Here is a 27,696-nt window from a genome sequence, read left to right on the forward strand (position 1 = left end):
CCCGCGGGCAGGCATCGCGGGTGCAGGACGATCTCAGCCGGCGGAGGAGCAGGGCTCTCGAGAGCCCCGGGAGCTGGCAGGTCCGCCCGTGGACCACGACAAGCTGGCATTCGCGAGAGTCGGGCACAGCTGACCACTAGCGACCCTCGGCTCTCGGCGATGGTGACTGGCGTGAGCCTCCTGCTGCGCGTCCTGCCGCTGGTGTTGTGGGGCTGCCGGGATGCACAGCCCGCCCGGCTAGGATACCCGGAGCTGCGCCAGGAGGCAGAGGTACGGTGTGTGCCTGGCGGAGAGGGGAATGCCAACCGCGGTCCCTTCTGAGCGACCAACTGCGTGCCCTCGCTCTGATAACTTGCACACAAAGAGACAGGACAGGATTTCTCCCTGTGCCAGAGCTGTGTGGGACCACACAGGCCTGCGATCCTGTACTGACTAGCAGGGTCAAGAGACAGCCACCAGACGGGATGGTCGGGCTGGCTAGAGCCTAGAGAGAACTCCACCTTACTGCTAAGCTGGGGAGACTAAGCCGCTCACCCATACAATGTCACGCACTTTGGGTTTAGTGCAATGGGTACTGCTGACTGGCCAGAGCAACCGTGGCCTCCTGGCTTGCCTAGTGAAAGCAAGCCTTTTAAACTGCTCAAAAACTAGTTTAATAGGCCAAACGGGGACAGTCTGAAGAGGCCGGTATTAGGGAGCTTTAAATAGTGCTTTGGGGGGGGGGGGGCTGGAGAGATGGCTCAGAGGTTAAGAGCACTGGCTGTTCTTCCAAAGGTCCTGAGTTCAATTCCCAACAACCACATGGTGGCTCACAACCATCTGTAATGAGGTCTGGTGCCCTCTTCTGACCTGCAGACATCCATGCAGACAGAATGCTGTATAGATAATAAATAAATAAATCTTTAAAAAAAAATAGTGCTTTAGGATCGAAAGTGAGAAAAGGGCAGAGATTTCTCAAAAGATTTCTCATTTCACTTTTCTCAACTCCTGGCGCTGGTAGCACAATGGAGAACCTTAGTGAGGTGGAATGAGGATTAGTGTAAGGGGTCTGTTTTCCACTTTGTACTAATACCAATTTCACACACACACACACACACACACACACACACACGAAAGCATCTCTCTGTTCTTTTCACCTCTCAAGAATAGCACTATTGTAAGAAAAGATGAAATAAACTTTCAACACTTGAGTCCAGGTTCTATGCCAGTCCTTGCTCCCCTGCCCTGACTCCTTCCATTCCCTAGTTCCCACCACAGTTTGGGGATATCTGGAAAGGACCTTGTCTTAACAGGCAATCTGCCCTCCAACTCAGTCAGCCCTTCCCTTTGCAACAGAGGAGGGACTCTCTGCTTTCGCATATAAGGATTCGCTTGTCTCTCTGGATTTGCTCTTACAACGTCAAGTGCAATCTTGAGGTCCCAGGAGAAGGCTTCTGCCTACAAGGCCAAGTCTTGCTAAGAGGTCCCCCCCCACCTCCCCCTAGGCAATCCCTGGCAGAGGAATAGAGGCAGTATCTCTGCCGCCCATGCCTGTGGTGGCCCCAGATGGAGAGAATTTCATCTTGGGGTATGCTTGGGAAACTTAATATCTAGCAGATTGAGTAGGGACTTAATGTGTTTAACATAAATTGGGGGAGGGGGATTTTAAACTCTGGGCATTAAAACTGTTTTAAATGCGTAAATGCTCTGGAAATGTGTAGTGGGTGTACATCTCCGTGTGTCTATGCAGGAGCACATGTGGGTACATAGTTGTGTGTGAGAGTCTATCTGTGTTTCTGGGCATGGTCACAATGTCCATTGTTTACATGGGCTTCCAGAGCTGCATGGACACCAGGGCAAGTCGCTTAATCAGTGGGCACTCGTAATGTCTGTTTCACAAGATTCTTGTATGGTTTCACTGAAATTACGTATCTAAAACACTCAGCCTGGTACCTAGTGCATAGAAAACAGTCTGTCCAAAGAAGTTCTTCTACTGTTGATGCTGGTATTGTCTGCATCGTTATCTTAAAGCACCGAGCTGCAGATTTAGAACTCCTGGCCAGGAGTCTAGCTCTCCAACAATAGCACAGGACAGAACGTGTAAAGCATTTATTTCCAGCCCCGGCCAGCAGGCAACAGAGGACTGCCACTCCTAATAGTTCTGCAGTGACTATGGCTATGACAAATTATGTCTCATAAAAGCAGGCACCATGGCACACACCTGTAATCCCCACACTTGGGAGGTCTATGCAGGAGGATCACAAGTTCAGGTCATCTTTGGCAGCATAGTGAAGTTGAGGCCAGCCTGGGATACATGAGACCCTGTATCAAAAAATCAAAACCAAACCAAACAAAAACAACCAAAAAAGAGGCCGGGCGGTGGTGGCGCACGCCTTTAATCCCAGCACTTGGGAGGCAGAGGCAGGCGGATCTCTGTGAGTTCGAGACCAGCCTGGTCTACAAGAGCTAGCTCCAGGACAGGCTCTAAAGCTGCAGAGAAACCCTGTCTCGAAAAACCAAAAAAAAAAAAAAAAAAACCAAAAAAGAAAAAGAAATAAAGAAAGAAACCTACCTCCAAGATTTGGTGAAATAAAGCAACACTTTATTAAGTTCACAGATACTGTGGGTCAAAATTTCAGATAAGGCCTATCTGGGTAGCTTCTCTGCACTCTAGAACGCCTGGGGCTGTTCTCTGACATAACTGGCAGTGGACCCTGGCTCTCAACCAGAACATTGGGTCACTGGGGGAAATACAGTCATCAAGAACGGGAGTTCTGAGGGTGAGCCCACCACCTCCCCAGCTCTTGATTTGGACACAGTTCCATGACTGCAGCGAAGGGAAGTGGACCAAAAGCAGAGCCGAGTCCTGCTGAATTGAGGGGGCAAAATCCAGAGTTTGGGGCTGTCGAAGTGGCCTGAATGATTGGCACACTGTACCGCTGACAAGGGAGTAGGCTCAAGGGTATGCCATAGCCTGTGTGGGGATGACTTCCCTGGCGTGCAGCGAAGGGAAGTGGACCAAAAGCAGAGCCGAGTCCTGCTGAATTGAGGGGGCAAAATCCAGAGTTTGGGGCTGTCGAAGTGGCCTGAATGATTGGCGCACTGTACCACTGACAAGGGAGTAGGCTCAAGGGTATGCCATAGCCTGTGTGGGGATGACTTCCCTGGCGTGTGCAAGTCGAGAGGACGTGGGGCTCACGGAGAACAACTGCTATGTGACTCTGGAGCAGGTCTGGAAGATGTGAAAGGTCTGACCCAGACCCCCTAAAAATGTTCAAAGACTGAATACCCCAAGTGTCCATGAGAGCCTACAGTGATGCCATGCTTCAGGGTTGAAAATGGTCTCCGTGAGAACAAAGCTTAGGAATGAGCACACATAGAATGTGTTGTCTCCTGCTGGAACTTCTTTAAAAGACAGCCAACTAAAGGAAAATACCCTATGTGCTGGTCTGTGTACCACATTCAAGATGTCTGACAGTTGCGCAGGACGTGAAGGGGTAGGAAGATGGAATTTTACTGTCATGGATTCATAGATTTGTGAACTGGAAGTATCTGGTGTGAAACAGAAAATGGGATACGTCAAGTGGGAAGTGCGATATTGGTGTCATAGTAACTGCAAATAGGCTAAAATAGGTTAAGGAAGTCAGTCATCCATACGTCCCCGCCCCCCCCCCCCCAGAAAGCAAAACAAAGCCTTGCAAAGATCTATCTACCTCCACATATTGGCATATTCTGGACATTCTGTATGAGTGGACTCGTATAAAATGTGGTGGGATTATTTTCTTTTGTGGGGGGAGTTGGGGCTTTTTAATTTTTTTTATTAAAAATTTCTGCCTCCTCCCCGCCTCCCATTTACCCCTCTCCACTCCCCCTCCCTCTCCTGTCCAGAGAGCAGTAAAGGGATCCCTGCCCTGTGGAAAGTCCAAGTTCCTCCTCCCTCCATCCAGGTCTAGGAAGGTGAGCATCCGCTTTTTAAATTTTGCTTTGCTTTCTAAGACAAAGTCTCACTGTGTAGCTCCAGGCTGCCTTCAGATTCCCCGTGTAGCTCAGGCTTCAGATTTATGGTGACCCTTCGGCCTTTGTCTCCCCCGAGGCTGGGATTACAGGCATAAACCAGTATTCCCTCTCTAAAATGTGGTATTTTGTGGAGAGTGGGGGATTTTGAACGTCTCTAACCCAATAAAGAGCAGAACAATGCAAATGTGGTGCACGCATAAAATCCAAGCACTCAGAGGCAGGCGGATCTCTGAGTTCAAAGCTGGCCTGACACCCGGGACTACACAGGGAAATCCTGTCAAAAACAAAACAAAACAAAACAAAAACAACAAAAAACCCAAAAGAGCAAAGAAAGAATAAATAAAACTATAAAACTTTTAAAACAAGCAAAGAACCAATGGCCTCATGGTGTCACCCATCTTTATTCCCAGCACTTGGTAGGCAGAGAGGCATGTGTATCTCTGTGAGTTTGAGGCTACCTAGCAAGTTCTAGAACAGCCAAGGCTACAAGAGACTCTAAAAAATAAAATAAGTCTCAAAAATAAAATAAGTATATAAAATCAAAAAACTGGGCATTTGGAGCAGTGGTGAAGTGCTGGTGGCATGTGTAGGTCCGGGGTTTGATTTCCAGCACAGGTGCTATATATCAGGAGGTTGAGATGGAGGCACTCGCTGAGCAAGCCTGACAGCCTGGCTACGACAGTTCAATCCCCAAAACCCCCAGTGAAAGGAAACAACTTTAGAAGGTTGTTCTCTGACCTCCACACATGCATGCCAATGCCACTGTACACATGCGTGTACACACACGCATACACACACACTCACAAACAATAAGTTAAAAAGATAAAGAAATGCTTAAGGTTGTAGAAGGCTTGAGCAACCATGTTAACTGTATTGACCTAATTGGTACTGTTGGGAAAATGCCCTCTGTAAATCCCAGAATACGAATTCTTTTCAAGTGCATGTGCATTACTTACCAACGTCGCCCATACACTGTGTCATAAAGGAAGTCCAAGTAGACTCCAAGCAGGAGTAGTGCAGGTTATGCCTTCTGACGAAAGCAGAACTAAATTAGGAATTGGGAACAAGATACCCAACAAAGCTCTAAACATTTAGAAATTAGACAACACACTTCTGAATTACCCACAAGTGAATGAAATCATAAGAAAAACTGGAAAACACATGGCACAGCATTATTTATGGATACAGCTAAAGCAATATTCATTTAGTGAAATTCAAAGCTTTAAATGTGGGCTGGAGAGGTGGTTCAGAGGTTAAGAGAACTGACTGCTGTTCTGGAGGTCCTGAGTTCAATTCCCACCAACCACATGGTGGCTCACACCCATCTATAATGAGATCTGGTGCCCAGAACACTATATACATAATAAATAAATTTTAAAAAAAGCTTTAAATGCCTACAGAGTACAAGAAAACCTTTGGAGGGGGTGTTGAGACTGGGTCTTTCCATGTAGCCCTAGCTATCCTGGACCTCATTCTGTAGACCAGGCTGGCCATGAACTCACAGAAATCCACCTGCCCCTGCCTCTCAAGGGCTGGGATTAAAGATGTACATCGCCATGCCCAGTCTAGGAGGAAGGGTTTTAGATGGGAGATCTAGATTTACAGTCTAGAGATGATAGGAAAGCTACAGGAGGGAAGGAAAGAACAAAACAAGCTACATGATCACGGGCTGCCGTGAAATCAGGAGATAAGAGGTTTGAAAGACTTCTAAGATTCTCTCTAGCTAAAATGTTGTTTTGCTTTGGTGTTTGTGCCTATGTGGCTGTGCATCTGTGTGTGTGTGTGTGTGTGTGTGTGTGTGTGTGTGTGTATACAAGCATCTGCCTGTATGGCTATATCTGTGTCTGTAGCTTTGTTTACTTTAAAGTTTTGATTTTTTTGTTGAGACAGAATCTTGCTTTGGAGTCCAGACTGGCCTCAAGCTTGTGATCCTCCTGCCTTAGCCTCCCTAGTGCTGGGATTGTAGGTCATGTCCATCTGGGCATGTCTGTGTTCTCAGATTGTCACATGTGTTCCTATACCCAGTGTGCTCGGGCCTATGTTTCCTTTGTGTGCAGAGTGATAACGTTGAGGGCTTTCCAGAGTGGGTTTTGTCTGGGAAAAGATTTACTGCTTCCAAAGCATTATGAGCAAGTTCATTGTTGTCCACTTAGGCAAATGGGAGCCACTCACAACACTCCAAAGTAGGAAGAGCCCCCAGCACTGCATTGCAAGATTGGATTAATGAATGACATCACCATCCTGGCCCCCATTTCAAGCCAGGTTCTGTCCTATGTTAGGCGACAAACTGTCCCAAGGGATCTGTCTATCTACCCTTAGCTTTGTTTGAGTCTTTTTTAAAAAATACTTATTTATTATGTATACAATATTCTGTCTGTGTGTATGCCTGCAGGCCAGAAGAGGGCACCAGACCCATTACAGATGGCTGTGAGCCACCATGTGGTTGCTGGGAATTGAACTCAGGACCTTTGGAAGAGCAGGCAGTGCTCTTAACCTCTGAGCCATCTCTCCAGCCCTGTTTGAGTCTTTTTACAACAACCAGACGACTAAGTGGTTCCAGGACCTGCCTTCCACTCAGTGACCTACCCATATCTGCACAGCCACCCGCAGTGTGCAGTACCAGAAACTGAACTGTTTTACTTCTCCAGAGACTCTCTCGGGCTTCTGTGGAGAATCCACGCCAAAATGTAGGTAGGGTCTCTTTCTCATACCCCAGGGCCATTCATTAGACTTTTTGTGAATCAGAAACCAGAAGCCTGGGCATGGAAGCCATTCCCAGGAGTTCAGCATAGTGACTCATGAGTAGAGAGTGGATAGAAGTATAAGGAGCAGTCCCGGGGCTCACAGACAACCACAAGTTGGTGTAAAAGCCTTTATCCACCAGATGTTGGCCTTTTTGCAGGAACAGGGTTCAGTGCAGTTGGGAACCTATGGCCTGTCAGATAGTCTGTTAGGATGTGAAGAGAAAAAAAAGCCATTCTGGGCTCTGTCTGACAACCATGGAGCCCACTAAGCAAGGTACCCTCACTTCCTGCAAAGGAAAAACCCCAGCTTCATCTCTGGTGTAGCTGAGAGCCACTGCTCCCAGGTTCGGGTTGGGAGAAGAGCTTGTCCGCCCCTCCCCCACCCCTCCTCTGCATGAAAACTGCAGAATCGCTAATGCAGATGTCAGCAAAACAACTGGACTAGTTGTAAGGGGGTCTGGATTCAATCACTGGTTCTACCCCTCACTGGGACACTTCTGCAGGCCACTGTGCTCCCCTGGCACTGACTGTCCTTTAACATGGGAATAAGTTCACCTGCTCTGGCTGTCTTCTTGCAAAATGGTTGTAACATTCAAAAGAGGCATCATGTCTGGAAAGCTCCACAGATTTCAAGGACTGCTTGTGCTCCTGGTCACCATGGAAACCTCTTTACACAGAGAGCAGGTCAAGGCAGGACACCAGCTGCTGTCCCTCGCATCTTAACTTGGCTACTAGCTAAATGTGTATTTGAGGGGTAAGTGGAACCCCCAGTGTGTCTATGCAGAGACAGAAACCATGAGATAGGATATGAGATGGAGCCCGGTGTGGCGATGCACATCTGTGGTCCCAGCACCAGGAGACGGAGGCGGGAAGATTACTGCAAGTTTCATGACAGCCAGCACCTCAAAAACCAAATTAAAAGGGAGGGTATAGTAGGAAGGTGGGAAGGTAAAAAAGGAAGGAAATGACAAGAGAAAGGAAAGGGAAAAAAAGATGGGCTGTAGCGTGGGCAAAACAACATGGTTTCTGCATGAGTTTGTCGTTTTGCAATTTTTTAAATGCTGTATTACTTTTGTTGTTGTTGTTGTTGTTGTTGTGTGTGCACGTGTATGTGTGTTCAGCCAATGTGTGCCACTATGCACCTGTGAAGGTCAGAGGACAACCTGCAGGAGTTGATTCTCTCCTTCCACCATGGGGATCAAATTTAGGCTGTCCCGTTTGGTGACAAGTGCCTTTACCCATTGAGCCATCTCACCAACCTCTTTGCCTTATTTTTGCTTCTGAAACTGATGCAGAGAGTGTTTAAAAGGCCTGTTGATAGAGTCACCCCTGTGACTGCCAAAGTTAAAATGACATTCTTAGCAGGATGGCTTCCCGGAAGCTTTCCCAGTGCATCTTACTGAACCTGGGGATGCTGTGGTGAGGTCAGGCAGTGTGGTCTTCCACCTGGTCAGGCAACTCTGTCAGAGTACATACACTGGTCATTTATCTACAACGACAGCGAGGCCTGGGGATCTAACCCAGTCCCCCATTTTATAGAAGAAGAACCCGAGGCCCAGAGAATAGCAGGCCTGAGACCACAGCAGCAGCAGCAACAGAACAGGGATTCACCCGATTCTCAGCCCAGTGACTCAGTTCTTCACTCTGCCCAGTTACCCTGCTCAGAAATGGCCAGAATTTTCCCTTCCCTCCGGCACTAAACAGACTGAACTAGACACACACCCTCTCATGACAAGTAGGGACCCATGCTGGATGACGTCCTGTAGAGAAGCCATTCCACCCAGCTGGCTGATCCTGCAAGCATGCTCACTTCTCTCAGACACCACAGCCACTCCCGGGACTTTCAGAGATGATTCCCCAGAAACATGGCCCCATCCTTACTCAAGATGGGCAAGGCATGTTGGCACAGGTTTTTAGGTCAAAGCAGGGTGATTCACCTAAAGGGCAAGGTCCTTAGCTTCCTCTCCCTTTAGACATAGCCTTGGGATTCCCAGGAGAAAGAACTGGCAGGTAGAGAGAGACCAGGGAAGAGAGACAGCCACTTGCTTGTATTTCAGGGTAGGGAGGAACTGCCTGGCACCACCTTCAGGAAAGCGGAAAAGGTATGACCTTGAATAGTGTGAGTCCCTAAGACACACGAGCCTAGCCTCATAAAATGGAAGCCAGAGGAGAAATGCCACCCTCAAAGGGGCAGGTGATGGGCAGAAATGGAAGTCTGGTGCTCTTCCACTAGTCTGAGTCTTGTAAGATTCCTGTGTCCCCTCCCCCCCCACTCCTGCTCTTCTTCACATTCAAGGTGGGTCATTTCTGTCATCTTGGCAGAGAGTCTGAGGGACAGAAAAATAGCAAAGGGTTAAGGACAGTCCCAGAGGCAGGATTCGAACCTGGTTACCTCCTCACTCCTCTACTGCCCAGAATTTCTGAGTGCTAACAGTAGCAAGGAGGCCCTTCCTGTGTGTCATTTTAAATGCTTAAATATGCAATATTATACATAAGCATGAAAGTTCATAAATCTAGATGATCCACATTGTAATATTTGAGTTCTGTTCTGGAAATATGAAATGTCAAATTCTTAAAATGCCTTTTTCTCATTCTCTGGTGCTGGTGGCCTGGGCGGGGTGTTCTTTCTGCTCACTGGGAATTTAGATCTGCTAAGCTGCTGCAGAGGCCAGAACTTCCCCTCTGATGACCCCTGAACCTGCCTCTGCCTCAACTTGTTGCCAGAGTACCAGGCAATACTGCCCAGCCAGGAAACAGGGGCCCCAGCCATACAACTTCCCCTCCTCTCCGCTGTCCCAGAACCTCAGCCAACTCCCTGATAAAGTCTGGGCGGGTTTATGGGGAAAGAAACAAGGGAGCGCCAGCAGGGCTGACCTGTGACCTGGTCTCTTGAAAGTCACTGGTGCAGTTAAAGGGCTTCCCTCTAAAGTCCTCTTTCCAGCCTCACCGAGGGAAATGGAAGCAGCAAGGAAGAGAACCTGAACTTTGCTGAGGTGAGGCCAATACCAGGGAGCAGCCCTTGAGAAGACACAGAGGCACAGGTGGGCTGTATGCCAAAAACCTGTGGCTAATTTTCCCTGCTCACCAATGAAACCAGTGCTTGCTGGGCATTTACAACATGCCTGGCACTGAGCCAGATGTGCAGTGCTTTATTTATATTTATTTGTGAGCTAGTGTCTTACACTGTAGCTCTAGATGGCCTTGAACTCACTACCCAAGCTGGTCTTGAGCCAAAGGCCTTCCGGCCTCATCCTCCCGAGTGCTGGGATCACAGGCGTGTTCTACCACACTCTGAACGAATTTGCCTGTAGTCCTTCTGGGGATCCTGTGGGGAAAACAACAACAAACAAACAAACCAAGGCTCAAAGATGTTCTGTGTCTGTCACCAAGCAGGATCAGGGTTAGAAATATCCTCTAGCTCAAGTCCTGTGAGCAACACATGATTTTCTTTTTTTTTTTTTTTTGTTTTTGTTTTTGTTTTTTTGGTTTTTCGAGACAGGGTTTCTCTGCAAACACATGATTTTCTTGATTGAGACACTCGAACCCCTTGCATCCCGTATGTGTCTGAAAACGACATGCATTTACAAAGGCAAAGGAGAAAACCAGAGTTCTGATGCTAATACACCAGCAGAGAAACAGCAAGGCTGGTTTGGGAAGGGGTCAGCTGTCCAGAACCAGGGCTCCTTACAGAAAGCGTCTGTTTATTAAAGACTTACAGTTGAGGTCGCTGAAGGTGGATGCAAATGTTTAGTTTGCTTGCTTTGCTTTGTTGGTTTTCTTAAATTTTTTTTTTTTTTTTTTTTTTTTTTTTTTTTTTTTTTTTTTTTTTTTTTTGGTTTTTCGAGACAGGGTTTCTCTGTGGCTTTGGAGCCTGTCCTGGAACTAGCTCTTGTAGACCAGGCTGGTCTCGAACTCACAGAGATCCGCCTGCCTCTGCCTCCCGAGTGCTGGGATTAAAGGCGTGCGCCACCACCGCCCGGCCTTCTTAAATTATTTTTATCTCATTTTTATTTATATTGTAGATTTCTTTGTTTTATTTTGTTATTGTTTTTTGAGACAGGGTTTCTCTGTGTAGCCCTGGCTGTCCTGGAACTCACTCTGTAGACCAGGCTGGCCTTAAACTCAGAGAACTCTGCCTGCCTCTGCCTCTTGAGTGCGGGGATTAAAGACATGCACTACCACCTGGTTTGTTTGGGTTTCTAAAAAACATTTCTTTTATGTATAGGCACACATGTGCCTGTTCACCACAAGCCTGGAGAAGCTCCCAGAGGTCTGCAAGGGGCACCAGGTTCCCTGGAACTGGAGTTATAGGTGGTATGGACCACCATGTGGGCACTGAGAACAGAACCTCAGTCCTCTGCAAGAGTAATAAGTTCTCTTACTGCTGAGCCATCTCTCCAGCTCCTGCTTTGTTTTTTGAAACAGGGTCTCGTACAGCCCATGTTGACCTCAAACTTGCTCTGTAGGTGAGGCTGGCCCTGAACTTCTGATGGTTCCCTTGTTTCCCAAGTGCTCGGATTGCTGGGACACACTGCTGTGGAAAATGCAAAATGAATGTAAATGAAATCCATTGAGGAAGCTTGCCAGTCCTTTGAGAGTCTGGTCTCTTCCAGCTGTGTTTGACCTGAGGCAGCCGCGATGACTGGAATTAGTTCGAGTTAGTAAATACAGCAAAGAAAGGTGAGGATAAGAGAACAAGGAAATCAGAAAATTCTTTCTGTATAGATAAGCCAACAAAAAAGATATTAATCCTAGCACACAAAAGGCAGAGAGACCAGGCCAGACTTGTGTGAGTTCAAGGTCAGTCTGGTCTACAGTAAGCTCTGGGTGAGGCAGAGCTAGGCAGAGTGAGACCCTGACCCAAAACAAACAAAAATTGAAGACACTGTACATTAGAGTCAAGAAGATGAAAGTCTGGGGTTGAGGCTCAGTTGGTAGAATGCTTGCCTAGCATGAACAACAACCTGTATTCAATCCTAACACTACAGACACTAGCTGTGGTGCTGTGTGTCCGTAATCCCCGCACTCGGGAGGTGAAGGAAGGAAGACAGGTCATTGAATCTTCATTCAAGGTCATTCTGGCCGACAGGAAAAGTTCAAGGCCAGACTTGGATAAATGAGACTCAAGAAGGAAGAAAATGAGAGAAGAAGGAGGGACTTGTTTTTCATATCTAAGGTATTGGTTTATGGGGTTCATCAATGCTCTGGGCAAGCAGGAAGCCAAGTGTACCAGCTCCCCAAAAGATAGAACTAGCGGTGGGTGAGGATAGTGAGTCACCCTCTTCTCTCAACTGGCACCAATAACTTGGTCACTGGGAGACCGTCTTCTGTGTATGTGAGGGCATGCAGACAATAAAAGGCCAGGGGATCATGGGACATTATCCAGTTATGTTCATTTTGCCTCTGGGGAAGTTGCAGATTTCTAATTCAAAATATGGTTGATGGTGAGTATATTTGATATCAAAGGGACATTAGCGTCCTTACCTTTGGGAGAGGAGAATTAAAAAGAAGCTAAAATCAGAGGGAAAATTTTATGCAAGACCAAAAGGGCAGAGCCAGTCTACAGCTCCTAGAGCTCTCAGATGTTTCAGAGCAAATGCGATGCATGTGGACGGTGTACACAAGCACAACGCACACCCTCACTGCTCTGTGTGTGTGGGTGTGGGTGTGTGTGTGTGGGGGGGGTGTGTGGGTGGGTCCTCCAGTGTGGCGCATTGTGGACGGTGTACACATGCACAACGCACACCCTAGCTGCTCTGTGTGTGGGGGGGGGCGGTTCTCCGGTGTGGCAGGTGCCTTTTAAGTGCTTTGGGCTAGTCCTCATAATAGTTCTTAATAACTACTCTGTAGCTGAAAAACGGGCAGCTGAAGGTCAAGCAGCTGACCCACAGAGGATGAGGCTCACTTGGTGAGGTGATAAAGCATTGAGAAAGTCCCACAAACAACACCTTGGGTGTGAAAATAAAATCCCTCCTTCCCTCCTCACTCCCTCATTTTCTTCCTTTTTGGGTCTCATTCATTCCAGGCTGGCCTTGAACTCCCTATGTAGGTAGGAAGTAACTTGAGGGCTGGAGAGATGGCTCAGAGGTTAAGAGCATTGCCTGCTCTTCCAAAGGTCCTGAGTTCAATTCCCAGCAACCACATGGTGGCTCACAACCATCTGTAATGAGGTCTGGTGCCCTCTTCTGGACTTCAGGCATACACACAGACAGAATATTGTATACATAATAAATAAATAAATAAATAAATAAATAAATAAATAAATAAATAAATAAAATCTAGAACAGCCCCCCTCCAACGCCCATCACTGTCCAGCACACTGTTGGATTTCTGGCAATACCAGAAGAGTATAAGAAAGCCAGATGTTGGGATATATTGAGGAGCTTGCCTGCAAGCCTCCAGCTAGTCCTGATGGCCTTTTGACTTTATTTTATTTTATTTTATTTTTTTTGGTTTTTCGAGACAGGGTTTCCCTGTAGTTTCTAGAGTCTGTCCTGGAACTAGCTCTTGTAGACCAGGCTGGCCTCGAACTCAGAGATCGCCTGCCTCTGCCTCCCGAGTGCTGGGATTAAAGGCGTGCGCCACCACCGCCCGGCTGGCCTTTTGACTTTAATCCCAGAATTTTTTTTTCTGCTATAAGTTTACATTCTCGGGACAGAAGGGGAAACTGGCCAGGATGTAAGTGCCTCAGTCCTTTGGGTACAAGGATGCCGCATGTTCCTCTCTCCTTCAGGCATTCCTGAAGAAGTACGGATACTTCAGCGAGCAGGATTCCAAAGCTGCAGCCTCCGCTAAGTTCAGTAATGCCATCAGGTATGAGGGAGGGATGTGAAGGGGTGCAAGATACGTAGCTCCAGCTTTGTCCCCCCTCCTCTGTAGTCCTTTCCTTTTTTCCTGGCAGAGAGTTCCAGTGGGTGTCGCACCTGCCCATCAGTGGTGTGCTGGACCAGGCCACACTGCGTCAGATGACACGTCCGCGCTGTGGGGTTGCAGACACTGACAGTCATGCAGCTTGGGCAGAGAGGATCAGTGCCCTGTTTGCTGGGCACCGGGCCAAACTGAGACGTAAGAAACGCTTTGCAAAGCCAGGTGAGTGCACTGAAATGCAATTAGGCTGGGATTCCCTGGTGCCCAGGAGAGCCCCTGGCCAAGAAATGTGACCAAATTGAGCGGGGACTCTGAGAGAATCCTCTCTTGCCTCTGGCAGAAGAGGGGCAGATCTTTTGGCTAAGGATCATAATCATGAATACGGATATTTAACTCTAGATATCTGCATTGATGAATTTTCATTGTACATGTATTCTCCAGATTAAGCCCCATCAAGCCCACTTAATTCTCTGATCAATATTCTACTCAGGGCAGTTAAACAGTTGTCAATGGCTCTTGTTCATATTTTATTGACGTTATTACCATAAGAATCTAGACTTTTTATAACACTTATTCAACCAAGATGTGACCTGTTGATGAGTTTTATTTTGTTCATAGCACCTTTAAAAAAAAAACAGTTTTATTTAGATGGAATTCACTTGCCGTGCAATTTACAACTTAGAGTATCCAATTCGGAGGGGTTTATTTTATTTGTAGAATTGTGCAACGTTGCCACAAGCTAATTCCTCTTTCCAGAACATTTCCATTATCCTCTGAAGAAACCCCATGCCTGTAATCAGTTAGCTCCCCGTTGCACCCTGCTCCCAGTCCTGGCCGCCACTAATCTGCTTTGTGTCTCAGGGGATCTGTCCATACCGAACAGCTCATCACAGTCCACTGTATGGCTGCACAGTTTCTCCTGTTGGAGTTTTTCCTTGTCTTCTCTTTCCCTCCCCTCTTCTCCCTTCTTGCTCCTTTCTCTCCAGTGCTGGGATTGGAACCCAGAGCCAAGGAGAATGCCACTGTCCTACATCAAAAAATTTCTCCTCTCCCTCTCCCTTGCCTCCCTCCTCTTCTCCCTTCTCCTGCTCTCCCTCTTTTCTCCCCTCCCTCCCTCCCTCTCTTCTTCTTCCTTCTTCTCTCCCCCTCAAATATTCCACCATTGCTCCCTGTCTACAATTATGAATTACTATCATGAACATTTGATGCTTCTGTCAGTTTTCCACAGATAAGTTTTTTTAAGATTTATTTATTACGTATACAGTGTTCTGTCTGTCTGTATGCTTTCTGTATGCTTGCTGGCCAAAAGAGGTCATTACAGATGGTTGTGAGCCACCATGTAGTTGCTGGGAATTGAACTCAGGACCTCTGGAAGAGCAGTCAGTGCTCTTAACCTCTGAGCCATCTCTCCAGCCCCACAAATAATAGTTTTGCTATGTGAAACTTTGGTACCATGATTGCCTTGATTAAGTCAGTTTTTCTTTGCTCAATTTTTGCAGCTTGCAAGGTTGCTCATAAGCTTTTCCTGTCAGATTTTCAAGTATAATTAATTTTATTGCGCGCATGTTGGGTGGTGGCCACTTTTATTTGTGCTGCTGATCCCGACCTCGCTCACTGAACACACGATTGAATGCCCAGAATTTGCTCTCATTTCTTAGTTGATGGGTAAGGAACTTGTGGCAGCTGCAGGGTGGCCGTTCCCAAGCAGATGCTAGGCCATTTCTGCTGCATTCACTTGTCCATCCATCCGAATGCCCTCTTCTGAATGACCGTGTTCATCCACAGTCAGCTCTGGGGTCAAAGTGTCCTTGGTGTCAGCATGCTGTCCACCCCATTGCGTTAAGAGGGAGGTAGGAAAGGGGAGGGACACGGGACAGGCTGGAACAGAAGGAACACTACCCGGGAGCAAGTCGTGTCACCTTGGTTCTCATCCCTCATCCTCCCTCATGGAGGAGTCAGACCCTCTCAGGTTGCACAGGAGAGCTCTCTGGGACTACCGAATGCAAGAAGCCTGTGAGACTTTGGTGGGAAGTGGGCAGGCCCAGAAACACTTGAGCCTGAGCGCTGGGGATACCTCCTTCTGGCTTCTGGCTGCAGCTCATCTTCTGCCCCAAGGGAGCATCTAACTGAGTGCATTCGTAGCTAGCAGTGTGGAGCACCTGACTGCCAGATAAATTTGAATGTCAGATAAATAAGAATTATATTTATATTTTCTTTTCAAATTTGACTGGGCATCCCGGATTCATATGTGTGCACCAGCCAACCTCAGGTCAAGCACCTGATCCTCTCTGTGCCTGCAGGGCTGATTTCTCAGCCCCCTGTTCCTGCATAGAGCTGGTGGGTGTGGGGGGGGCTGGGTGGTGCACCTGAGTTGAAAAAGGAGATGAAAGCAAATGTGCAGGTTCTCAACCCCCAGCACATCCCAGGCAACTTCACAATGTTATTCCGAAAGGTGAGCCTCATCGACTCCACTATACAGAGGGGTAACCGAGGCTTGGAGAGATTCCACAATTCCTGCGAGCTTGTACGTTCAGGACTGAGATTTCAGCCTCCACCCTGTGCTATCATCAGTTCCCTGCTGGGCGTCAGGGCTCCGTAGTCCTTCTAGCCCACGCTTCTAGCTTTTCTGTCCCTATCCTCCTTAGTGCCTTCCCTTGCCTCTTCCCACTGGGACCCAGAAGAGAGGACATAGAGGGCAATACCACTGCTGGGGGCCTTCGATTACTATGGAAACCACATGCTGGGCGCCTTCGGTTACTATGGAAAGCAGCCCTGCACAGGCTGGACTTGGGATGAGGGCCAGAAACAGCCCGCCTGCTCCTGGGGTGCCAAGGTAGAGGGCAAGTGCTGCCCCTACCCCAACACACAGGCAGTTCCTTACTTCCTGGTCCCTCCCAAGGAAAACACTCTTTTTTTTTTTTTTTTGGTTTTTTGAGACAGGGTTTCTCTGCAGCTTTAGAGCCTGTCCTAGAGCTAGCTCTTGTAGACCAGGCTGGTCTCGAACTCACAGAGATCCGCCTGCCTCTGCCTCCCGAGTGCTGGGATTAAAGGCGTGCGCCACCACCGCCCGGCGAAAACACTCTTTTTAAATTTTTTTTCATTTCAATTTTGTTCCTATTCATTCTCCCTACCCTTCCCCCACCTCACTTCACAAAGGATTTTTTTTTCTTGAGACCTGTCACCTTTCCTGGCTACTCAAATGGCTACCACCCTCCTTCTTTCTCGCCTGGGGGGTGAGGGAAATGACAGGTCATAACTGCAGAAGGAAGCACCCCCTACCATTTGCTAGAGGGTTAAAGGTTTGGTGATGTTATTCAGGAAGAGTCTGAAGTCGGGTCCCTCACAACAGGATGTAGGAGAGCCAAGTGCATGCTGCTCTGTGCCCTGTGAAGATTCACAGCAAGCCGCAGAGTGTTCTTGGTAAAGGATGAACCATCCTGGGAACACCTCTGGACCCTCAGCCTTGTCTCCACCTTCCCTGTCTCCCTCCCTTCCTCAAAATAGTTCCCTCTTCACTCCCTGAGGACTGGTCACTGGCTGAGAGGCAGTGGTTGGGTGGCTGCCAGACCAAACAAGCCCAAGGAGATGCATTGCCTTGAATGGAGTGGGGCACACCCCACCCCCACTTCTATGGGTGGAGAGGGCCAGAGTGAACCTCCCTCCCATCTGGGGAATCTCAGCCCTTGCTAAGCTTTGACCCTAATGTTTAGGCAGCTTTATAGTCCTGGCATCTCTGCAGGGTGGACTGCTTCTTTGTGTGGACTGTAGGAGCAGCACTTGGGCCAGGGGTCAGGCCCAGCTCAGTTTCTCGGGCACTCTGCAGCTGGGGGCAGGCGCCTTCCCCTGGGTCCCAGTCATCCAAGTCTGGGCCTAGAGAATCTGGCCTGCAAGCTCTGAGGCTTCCATTTGGAATTTTAGTCTCTGAGCTACAGGGCTCTGAGGCCATCCCCAACAAACTCAGAAGCCAGATTTTCTGGCGGCTCTGTTCCTGGCCGCACAGCAAATGGCAGATCCTCTCCCCCCCCCCCCCCCATGTAATGAATGACCTGGTGCTATGGTAGAGACCAGAGTCTCAGCCCTTGGGGAGGAACTGAGGTTTGGGGCAAAGGGAAAGAAGCTTAAGTAAGAAGAGATGGAAAAGTTTCCTGGGCCTGTGACAAAGCACACCCTTTGTTCTTATTTGTCTTTAACTCAGAGGTCTCTAGAGTCCCTAAGGAAGCAGGGAGGAGGGCAAGGGGTAGGGAAAGACCTCAAATATATGGTTATTTTGGTTGTTGGCCAGCCACAGGCCCTAGGTTCTGGCAATTGCAGAGTACAGCCTCAGGGAGGTGACAGGAGACCATGAGGGTGGAGGGAGAGCCTGGGGCAGGCTCAGCTGTGACCTTAGTGGCCCCACGGACCACTAAGATACCGGCCTCAGAGTGATTGTCAGCAAGAGGCACTGTTCTCAGGCTCAGCCTGGGCTGTGGGAAGGAATGAGACCTGAAACCAGGGGTTCAGACTGATCCTTGAGGGGGTTCTTTTCTGGCCAGGAGCTACATCTTTCCCATCAGATGGTATCTCTTAGGCCACTAGATTGGAGACTCTCCAGAAGTGTCATCTGCCCAAGGTGCGCTCTCCCTTCAGCAGAGACATATTTTCCCTCCTATCAAATAGGAGGCTGCCCAAGGCCAGGGCTGAGTGTTCCCTGTCAGATCAGCCAGGTCAGCCGCTCCCTGGGGCCAGGCCAACCCATCCTACTGGGCCTGTGGGGACCAGTCTCCACCGCAGCAGATGTGACTCATGCAGCCTTTCTGGGTGACAGGTAACAAGTGGTACAAGCAGCATCTCTCCTATCGCCTGGTGAACTGGCCTGAACGCCTGCCTGAGCCAGCTGTGCGAGGGGCAGTGCGAGCTGCCTTTCAGTTGTGGAGCAACGTGTCAGCGCTGGAGTTCTGGGAGGCCCCGGCCACGGGCCCTGCTGACATCCGCCTCACCTTCTTCCAAGGGGACCACAATGATGGGCTGGCCAATGCCTTCGATGGCCCAGGTGCTGCCACAAAGTCTCTTTCCACACAGTAGTAGGGGCCACTGGCTAGGAGAGGCAGCCTGCGGGTGCAGTGCGTTTCCATTGTCCTTGAAACCATGGCCAAGCCAGGTTCTCCCCTAAAGGACCCTCCATCCCCTCATCTGTAAAATGGGAACAACAGGCTCTGTCCAAAATGTACCTGATGGCTGAAAGGACAGCCAGATAAGGTTTGGTGTGGAGAGCACTTTTGGTAACCCTAGAGCATGCTGGATTTTTGGAGAACAGTCTGTGATTCTGTCTACCCCGGCTTCTAGACAGGCCCATGTTTCTATTGTTCTCCAGAGCAGACTTACAAGGTGTCTAGACGCCACCATCAGCCCTTCCCTCCCCTGCCCTGAGACAGCCAGCGCAAGAGGCCTTCATCCTGGCATTCACAGAAGTGCTTCACAGATCCCAGCCACAGCTGCTTCCATTTGTCCCCAGCCTGCTGCTTCCTCTGCAGTATAATAATGTAAAAGTTCTAAAGAATGAGCACATTCTTCCATTGTGCTCAGCACTGACCTTGAGAATCTGAATAAGGACCATTTGAGCCCTCCAATGAGAGCTAAGCAGAGTGGCTAGCGCTGGAGGCGGCTGAAGCACATTCAGGAAATGTGAATTCCTCCTGCATTTGCCAGGCTCTGACTCCGCCTTTGTCAGTCCCTGCCGAGCTGCAAGGCTGGAAGGACCCATGATGAGCCTTCTAGGCTAACATCATCACAGTGCGGTGTGCTAACCTTAGCGCAGGTGTGTGTGACCGGGAGGACCTGGAAGCTACATATGTAATCATTTCTGGATGGGCTGTTCACCTGTGAGAATCACTGAGGCCCTTAACTCCTTCTCACTCCTACCATAGCAGGGAGAAGGCCCACAGCAGAGCCCTGATAGAAGACAGGAACACAAGGATATATATGTTTATAAAAAAAACATACACATCAGCCAGGTGTGGTGCACACACCTGCAACCCCAGCACTCTGGTGGCCATGAGACTGGAGGGATGACTCAGTGCTGCATAGTTGTGAGGGCCTGAGTTCAGATGCTCAGCACGGGGGAGGGGGTGGGGGAGTGGGAGGGCAGAGACAGAAAAATCTCGGGGGCTCAGTGGCCAGCCAATCTAGCAATCTAGCCAAAATACAAGCTTTATGTTCAGTGAGAGGCCCCTCTCAAAAAAAAAAAAATAGGTGGAGAAGCTGAAGAGATGGCTCAATGGTTAAGAGCACTGGCTGCTCTTCCAAAGGACCTGAGTTTGGTTTTCATCATTTCAAGGCTGCTCAACTTGTAACCTCAGTTCCTGGGGCTCTGGTGCCCCCTTCTGGCATTTGAGGGTACTAGGCACACATGGTACAAAGACATACATGCTGGTTTAATACTCATAGTAGAATAACGATTTAGCTGGGTGGTAGTGATGCACACCTTTAATTCCAGCACTTGGGAGACAGAGATAGGCAGAAGCCAGCCTGGTTTACATAATGTGTTCCAGGACAGGCAGGGCTACATAGAGACACTCTTTCAAAAAATAATGTAAACGTGTTAAAGGTAAAAAAAAAAAAAAGTGACTAGGAAAGACATCCCAACATCAACCTCTGGCCTGTACAGGTGAGCACACCTGCAACACACACACACACACACACACACAGAGAGAGAGAGAGAGAGAGAGAGAGAGAGAGAGAGAGAGAGAGAGAGAGAGAGAGAGAGAGAGCAGGCTGCAAATAAGACCCTGTCCAAAAGAAGTGGGGTGAGATGGCTCAGTGGATGAAGACATTGCCCTCACTCTCAAGCCTGCGTGCAGACTGATCCCCAGAACCCACGTGGTGGAAGATGAGAATTGTGCCCCTCAAGGTGTCTTCTACATGACACACTGGACACACACACACCTTGAGCAAAAAACAAAAACCAAACAAAAACAGGGTCCCACTCTGTAGTTCAGGATGGCCTTGAACTCTCTTTGTAGACCAGACTGGCCTGGAACTTGAAGAGATAGATCCATCTGCCTTTGCCTCCTGAGTCCTGGAGGTTAGAACTCACACTGTAGACCAGTTTGGCCTCGAACTCACAAAGATCCACCTGCCTCTGCCTCCCAAGAGCTAGGATTAAAGGCCTAGGCCACCGCTGCCTGACTCAAAAAGAAAAACTTTTTTTTAAGAAAGAAAATGTGCATGCACATAGAAGCACACTGTGTTCAGTCTGCCGACTCCTGAACATAACCCACGAAGGGGCCAGGTCAGGAAACAGCACAAAGCTTTACCATCCTCCTTCTAGGGGTAACCGATATCAGTAGTGCCTAGGATAGGCACTCTTCTAAGAATCAAGCGACACACGCTCCTTACGAGAGATTAAGCTGTCTGCCCAAGATCACACAGTAAATGGTAAATCTAGCATCTTCGAAGCCCAGGCAGTTTGGCCCCTAGCTGAGTCTACAGTGATCTTTCCTTAAGATCCCGTAGACATCTGCTCATCTGCTGGCACTCCCGCGCCTATCAGACTAGAAAGGGAAGTTAGAAAATGACACACACACACCCCACGTAGGAGCCTGGTGTCTGCGCGAGGGAGCCCCTGGTGCCGGCTCACCGTGCCTCTTCCCTGCCGCTCGCAGGGGGCGCCCTGGCCCACGCTTTCCTGCCCCGCCGGGGCGAAGCTCATTTCGACAGGGATGAACGCTGGACTCTGAGCCGCCGCCGCGGGCGCAACCTGTTCGTCGTGCTTGCGCACGAGATTGGTCACACGCTCGGCCTCGCGCACTCGCCCGCGCCACGCGCGCTCATGGCGCCCTACTACAAGAAGCTGGGCCGCGACGCCCTGCTCAGTTGGGACGACGTGCTAGCAGTGCAGAACCTGTATGGTGAGCCCCCAGCCCGGTCCTGACTCTGCGCTTGTCCCCTATGGTCTCCAGTCTCTGGCTCCTCAAACAGGATTCCCCCCATTCCCGTCACTTCCTTGCTCCAATATTCTCTGTCTTAAAACCTCAGGCACGCTTGAGATCTGAATATCCGCAGACTCTGCTTTTCCCCATTTCCCCATCAGTTTCAAGCAATTCATGAGTGCAAACCTCTGCCCTTAGCTCAGAACCCTTTGGTCTTCCAGTCTCGTGTTATCTCTTTTCTGGGCTGTCGGGTGGGAGAGGAGATTCCTGGATTAGTGCACTCTCGGTGAAAACAAAGAACCAGGGTTGCACTCACCTCTCCCTTCTCCCTCCTTGAGTCTCAGATCATGGGCAGAGCAGACGAAGGGTCCTGAGCCCTCTATGTATGTATGTCCACCCATGTCTGCTATCTCTCTTCTTGAATCTTAAGGAAAGCCTCTGGGTCGCTCAGTGGCCACTCAACTCCCCGGAAAGCTATACACTGACTTTGAAGCCTGGGACCCTCACAGTTCCCGAATGATACGCCCCGAAACCAGAGGTCCTAAATACTGCTATTCTTCCTTTGATGCTATCACTGTAGGTAAGATGATTCCAACCATGTCTGGGGTCTTTTTTCCCTTCTCCGCATCTCTAGGGCTCCCATAGCTGAATGACTAGGGAATGGAAGTATCTGGAAACACGTGCTGTCCTGGTGGTGGGGGGGGGGGTGTCAAGCTCAGGCCCACCTTAGAACTCCTACTTCCCTCAGCCCCCTTGTGCGACCCACCTTCGGCTTGTCTGGAAAACCGGGTCTAGGGCAGCACCCTCTCCCAAAGTCAGCAAGAGGCCAATGCCCTTTCCTGTCATCTCTTGTCTGGGGACAGATGGGCAATGGCGGCTGCACGTCTTTAAAGGGAGCCACTTCTGGGAAGTCACAGCGGATGGCAATGTTTCAGAGCCCCGTGCACTACAGAAAAGGTGGCCTGGGCTGCCCCCCAATATTGAGGCTGCTGCAGTGTCCCTGGAAGATGGAGACTTCTACTTCTTCAAAGGTATCATCCCTGAGTCAGCTGAGATTGCGATGTGGGAGGTCCTACCAGAAGTGAAGAGAGGGGAGGATCCCCAGCAATGAGTCCCTGGAGGAACTCATTGTTAAACCTGTGGCCCAGGAAGGACTCCTTTCAGGGATGGAGCTGCTGGTAGCAGCAAGTGTCCCGGTGGTCGCCGGTATAGAAACTGTAGGGGGAGGATTGCTCTCCAGTCCGCAGGTCAGCATAAAGTCTGGAGGTGTCTGCCCTGCCATCCTGGCTGTGTGAGGCTGGCATGCCGCTTAGCTTTTGGAACTTGCATTTCTTGGATAGGGAAAGCAATGCTCAGGTGTGAGGAAGCCGGATAAAAGGCAGTGGCTGAAGGGTGGACAGCACACGATCTATTCAATCTTCCGTTTCACTCCCGAGGCAGGGAATCCTGTCTCCTGCCACCCCGCCCCTACCCTTTTCCCTAACACCCTCCTACGCTCCCCAGCAACGTCTGCTCTCTGCTGGCACCTGCTGGGAGTCTAGGCCATAACCGGTTCCCCTCTACCGTGTACTCCCTAGTTCTTAGCCACATTTTGACTCCAAGGGTAACTAATGATCTGGGGCCCTCAGAAAGAGAAAAAAACAAGGAGACAGTGATGGGATGGAAGGCCAATGAGTGAGCGCCTCCAGCTCACTCTGCTTCTCTCAATGCCCCACAGGGAGTCGATGTTGGAGGTTCCAGGGCACGAAGTCTGTGGGGGGTAACTCACAGCTGTGCCGGGCTAGAGGTCTGCCCCGTCACCCGGACGCAGCTCTCTTCTTCCCGCCTCTGCGCCGCCTTGTCCTCTTCAAGGGCGCCCGCTACTACGTGCTGGCTCGAGGGGCGATGCAAGTGGAGCCCTACTATCCCCGCAGCCTGAGAGACTGGGCCGGGGTCCCTGAGGAGGTCAGTGGCGCCCTGCCAAGGCCGGATGGCTCCGTCGTCTTCTTCAGAGATGACCACTACTGGCACCTAGATCAAGCCAAACTGCGGGTAACCAGCTCTGGCCGCTGGGCCACAGAGCTGCCCTGGATGGGCTGTTGGAATGCCAACTCAGGAGGTGCCCTCTTCTGAAGGCTCCGGGTACTGAATGTACAGCTGAACCGTGGTTACTCGCCCCACCCCCACCTGAGGGGCGGGGCCTGTCTAGGAAGCCCTTGAACCTCGCAGGAACTTCCCAGTAGCACTGCCTCCAGCAGGAAATCTGCCTTTATTCCCGTGGTCGAAGGAGAAACAAAAACAGGGTTCCCAGAGCCCTTTTCCTACAAGGACCTCTTTCCTTCCCACCCCTGAGGGGATTCTGTTCCGAAGAAGGTGCAGTCCCAAGCCCATAGGGCTGAGTCCCACCAAAGAGGATGCAACGCTCAACCGGGTGGGAGGACTACTCTGCAGGAACCGCCCTTTCTAGGCCTTTCAGGCTCCTTTCTTGGGAAATCACGGATTATTCCATCAGAGACTTCACCCTACCTCCCACCACTAGCAAGTTGGGGTGCGGTGAAGGCTCCTCTCCACTGTCAGAGGCCCTTTGTTGGATCAAGAGGCCGAGCAAAAAGGAACGTGGTCCTCCGGACCTGACTTTTTGTCTGGGGTGACGAAGAAGCGCCCCCAGCTGGTCAGCCTAGAGGTGTAGCAGCCTTCCTTGGGCAGAACCTTCCACCCTTCTCAGTAGAAGCAGATGGGTACGGGGTACTTGAGACACAGAGACCATGCTCTCACATCCAACTAAGGGACAGCCGGCTGTGTGTGTATGGTTGTCATGGAGAGAGGGGGTGCACCTCTCTTCGAAATGCCGGCCATCTTCACCCAGTTTGCCTTCCAGATGACCGGACTTGTGCAGCAGGAAAATGGCCGAGGGTCCTTCGGGGTCTGCCCATTGCAGGCACTGGGAATGCAGCCTCCATGCAGCTCCGCAGATTGGGTGAGGCCTGTTTGCTCTCAATGGCCCCATTCTCCAGGCCACACACGCAGCAGCATTCCGAAGCCCATTCTGTCTAGCCAAGAATAGCTGGGATTCCTGGAGAAGGAACCAGCTCCCCAGCTTACCCCTTTTGTCGGAGCCAGTCTCGGTATTAATTTTAGCATCTGGATCTCCATCCCACCCTGTCTCCTCCTCCACCTACCAATGCCGCTGCTGCGCACACACGGTGACCACCACGAGCCAGCTCTCAGGGACTGGAGAATGATTTGGCAGGGGAGCAGCCTGCAGTTCCCCAGAGGCATTGCTGGCCCTGTGCCCTCCTTTCTTCTCTGTGCAGTGGACAAAATGGCCTTTGACTGCCCTTAGATGCAAGTGCTTTGTACTGCCCGGTCCTGGGTAGACCACAGAAGAACCTCCCTGCTAGGCCCTGCTTTTTGGGTTGTACCCAGGAGAGAGAAAGGAGGGTCCCATTTTTATCACTCCACTCCACTTCAGGAGACTCTGATTAGAAACTTTATTGGGGGGTTAGAGGGAAAGAGGCTATTTCTTCGAGGGCTGATGGAACCCCGAAGCTATTTCTCTTCAAGCGATGCCTCTGTTCGCCTGGCCAGAAGGACCTAAAAAGATGCGGGTGAGGCTGTATTGAAGGCGTGGGTCAGGAGGGCTGTAGGTGCTGGACACAGTCTGGGGAGTAGTGCCTGCTGTAGTTCAGAGAGACAACAGGTGGGACCGTGAACCGACAGTGGGCCATCTCACTGGAAGGAGGCGCTAAGGACGGCGGCTTGAAAGGACAGTTCTGTGAAACGCACTAGAGATAGAAGAGTTTGGAGCTTTGCGGGCGCAGAGGCTGGGAGTGGATGCGCTCAGAGCTCTCGGCGGCCTCCGCCTTACCCGGGTCAGGGTGCTCCAGAATACAGTGCTCAATGTAAGCTGGGTGGCTATGCAGGCTCTTGCATTTCTTGCAGAAAAGGATCTCGCAGCGCGCACAGCCCCCGCGGCGCGGTGGCCGCCGCCGCGTCTCCAACACGCACGGTTCTTCCGGGGCACCACGCTTCCTACGGGCCGAGGACGTGAGTGCTCAGTGGCCCTGCGGCCCTCCTCCCTAAAGCTCGGCCCCGGGTGCCTGCATCTCACCTCTCCGCGGGGGTCGCAAGGCCACCCAGAAGCGCAAACGGGCTGAGCCAGCCCCAGAAGCTGCTGTCCGAGCGTCGCAGCAGCGCCACCTGCTGGCTGCTCGGCTCCTGGCGCAGAGGGCTGTAGGACACCGAGCGGGCCTCGCGCTCCCCCGAGTCGCCATCCTCCTCGACCTCCGCCGTGCTCTCGGGGTCCGTCCTCTCCACCTCCGACGACGACGACGAAGACGACGACGACGACGACGTCTCGTCCTCCAGCTCCTCCTCCCTGGCCTCGGGCTCCTCCACCTCCTTCCTCCACAAAGGGGTCTTCACGCCTGTAGGCGGGGAGGGAGTCAGTGCAGCCGGCTGTCCTGGCTGCTTGCTGCAGGAGCCTGAATCCAGCTTACGTGGGGGAGATGCCGCTGGACAGATGCTGCCTGCCAAAGGGCTTCGGAGTCCCAGATTCCCGGACTGCTGCCGAGTTCTCGCCCTCCTGAGCTTCCTTGCTGAGGATTCCAAGCAAGTCACCTCGCTTCCATCATGTTCCCTTTTCCGTCTCTGAAGTGGGAAAAGTAGCCCCTACCTCAAGAGTGGTTGTGAGGCTGACTCTAGATAATATCTGGGTAAAGCACACAGTTTCCTGCTTGCCGTTGTGCAAGGAATCAGCGAACACGTATTACCAACACGGAAGGAGGAGGGTTACCCAACGTTAATAAACATCAGTTGTCATTTCAATAGGTGGTCGTTTATGGTCGTTTAAACAATTATCATAATCTATTATTATTAATATTAACATTATTATTGAGATACGGTCTCACTACGTAGCTCTATCTGACAAGGAAACTCACCATATAAACCAGGCTGACCTGGAACTCACAAATACCTGCCTGCCTCTGCCGCCAGATTTTGACTTTCCCTGGGGGTCGAAGCCCAGTGTCACTGGAGACCCACTGGGTAGGCATAACTAACTCAACCAGAAACCGGTCTCAAGCTTGGCCGATTGCAAGTGGATTTCAGCCACATGACCCCCTTTCTAATTGACAGACAGACATCATAACTGCAAGTAATTCAGGACCTGAAGCAAGTTCCTCAGCTGAAACTAAGCAGGTCTTCTCCGGGAGATATCCATTAGCACACAGGCAGCCCCAAGACAGCTAGATTTACATCGCAAAGAAGAGAGCAGCACTTGGGGTTTGCCCTGGAAAGGTGAAAGGACAATTTCTATAGACCACTGTCCATCTTTTCCCCCAAGTTAGGAATGGAATAGAATGATAACAATGGGCAAGAAGGGGTGTGTGTGTGTGTGTGTGTGTGTGTGTGTGTGTGTTGGGCACTGTGTTGGTTAATCTTTTTTTTTTTTTTTCGAGACAGGGTTTTCCTGTAGTTTCTAGACCCTGTCCTGGAGCTAGCTCTTGTAGACCAGGCTGGCCTCGAACTCAGAGATCCGCCTGCCTCTGCCTCCCGAGTGCTGGGATTAAAGGCGTGCGCCACCACCGCCCGGCCTGGTTAATCTTTTTTATATTTATTTATTCATGTATTTATTTATTTATTTATTATGTATACAATATTCTGTCTGTGTATATGCCTACAGGCCAGAAGAGGGCACCAGACCCATTACAGATGGTTGTGAGACACCATGTGGTTGCTGGGAATTGAACTCAGGACCTTTGGAAGAACAGGCAATGCTCTTAACCGCTGAGCCATCTCTCCAGCCCTGTGTTGGTTAATCTTAACTGTTAAACTGAAACGATCAAAAACCACCTAAGAGAGTTTGTGTGAAGGAGTTTCTAGGCTGGTTTAACTGCTGTGGGAAGACCCACCCTGAATACAAGCTGGCAGCCAAGATGCTGCAACGACGCTTCCACTTACATCAAAGCCAGAGAAGAGAAGGGGAAGCGAGGTCTGAACAGGAACAAGTGAAGATAAGAGAATAAGAATATTTAGGAAGGACAAAGCAGAGGGCTTGTAGCAAAACAACATGAATGAGGAACTGAGAAAAGGTTCAGGTTTTTCTAATGTCACCATGGTGATGGGCTAGTTGGTCTAAGATGGATCAAGTGGTCCTATCTTGGTGTGCACCCTTTCTAGCCCCACTCACCATGCTTATCCAT

At 50.2% G+C, this 27,696-nt stretch overlaps 2 protein-coding genes across 2 annotated transcripts; one reads left to right on the forward strand and one right to left on the reverse strand.

Annotated features, from left to right (window-relative positions):
- On the forward strand, positions 1 to 25,394 carry Mmp28 (matrix metallopeptidase 28). The gene is made up of 8 exons (XM_038327693.1): positions 1 to 270; positions 13,474 to 13,553; positions 13,642 to 13,829; positions 18,412 to 18,636; positions 21,248 to 21,493; positions 21,945 to 22,094; positions 22,378 to 22,545; positions 23,232 to 25,394. Exons 1-8 carry the CDS (start codon positions 160 to 162, stop codon positions 23,624 to 23,626), a joined length of 1,563 nt encoding a protein of 520 aa, XP_038183621.1. The 5' UTR covers positions 1 to 159; the 3' UTR covers positions 23,627 to 25,394.
- On the reverse strand, positions 25,276 to 27,696 carry C4H17orf50 (chromosome 4 C17orf50 homolog). Its single transcript, XM_038327695.1, has 3 exons — positions 27,684 to 27,696; positions 25,605 to 25,920; positions 25,276 to 25,525 (listed from the first exon to the last, which is right to left on the reverse strand). Exons 1-3 carry the CDS (start codon positions 27,694 to 27,696, stop codon positions 25,279 to 25,281), a joined length of 576 nt encoding a protein of 191 aa, XP_038183623.1. The 3' UTR covers positions 25,276 to 25,278.

Source organism: Arvicola amphibius, chromosome 4 (assembly GCF_903992535.2).
Source record: "Arvicola amphibius chromosome 4, mArvAmp1.2, whole genome shotgun sequence".
Lineage (NCBI taxonomy): Eukaryota > Metazoa > Chordata > Mammalia > Rodentia > Cricetidae > Arvicola > Arvicola amphibius.

Coding starts and splice junctions, on each gene's coding strand:
- C4H17orf50 (XM_038327695.1), bottom strand. Junction 25,526..25,604: donor CTTGCGACCCCCGCGGAGAG/GTGAGATGCAGG, acceptor CTCGGCCCGTAG/GAAGCGTGGTGCCCCGGAAG.
- Mmp28 (XM_038327693.1), top strand. CDS start 160: ATGGTGACTGGCGTGAGCCTCCTGCTGCGCGTCCTGCCGCTGGTGTTG. Junction 13,554..13,641: donor AAGTTCAGTAATGCCATCAG/GTATGAGGGAGG, acceptor TTTTCCTGGCAG/AGAGTTCCAGTGGGTGTCGC. Junction 22,095..22,377: donor CTTTGATGCTATCACTGTAG/GTAAGATGATTC, acceptor GTCTGGGGACAG/ATGGGCAATGGCGGCTGCAC.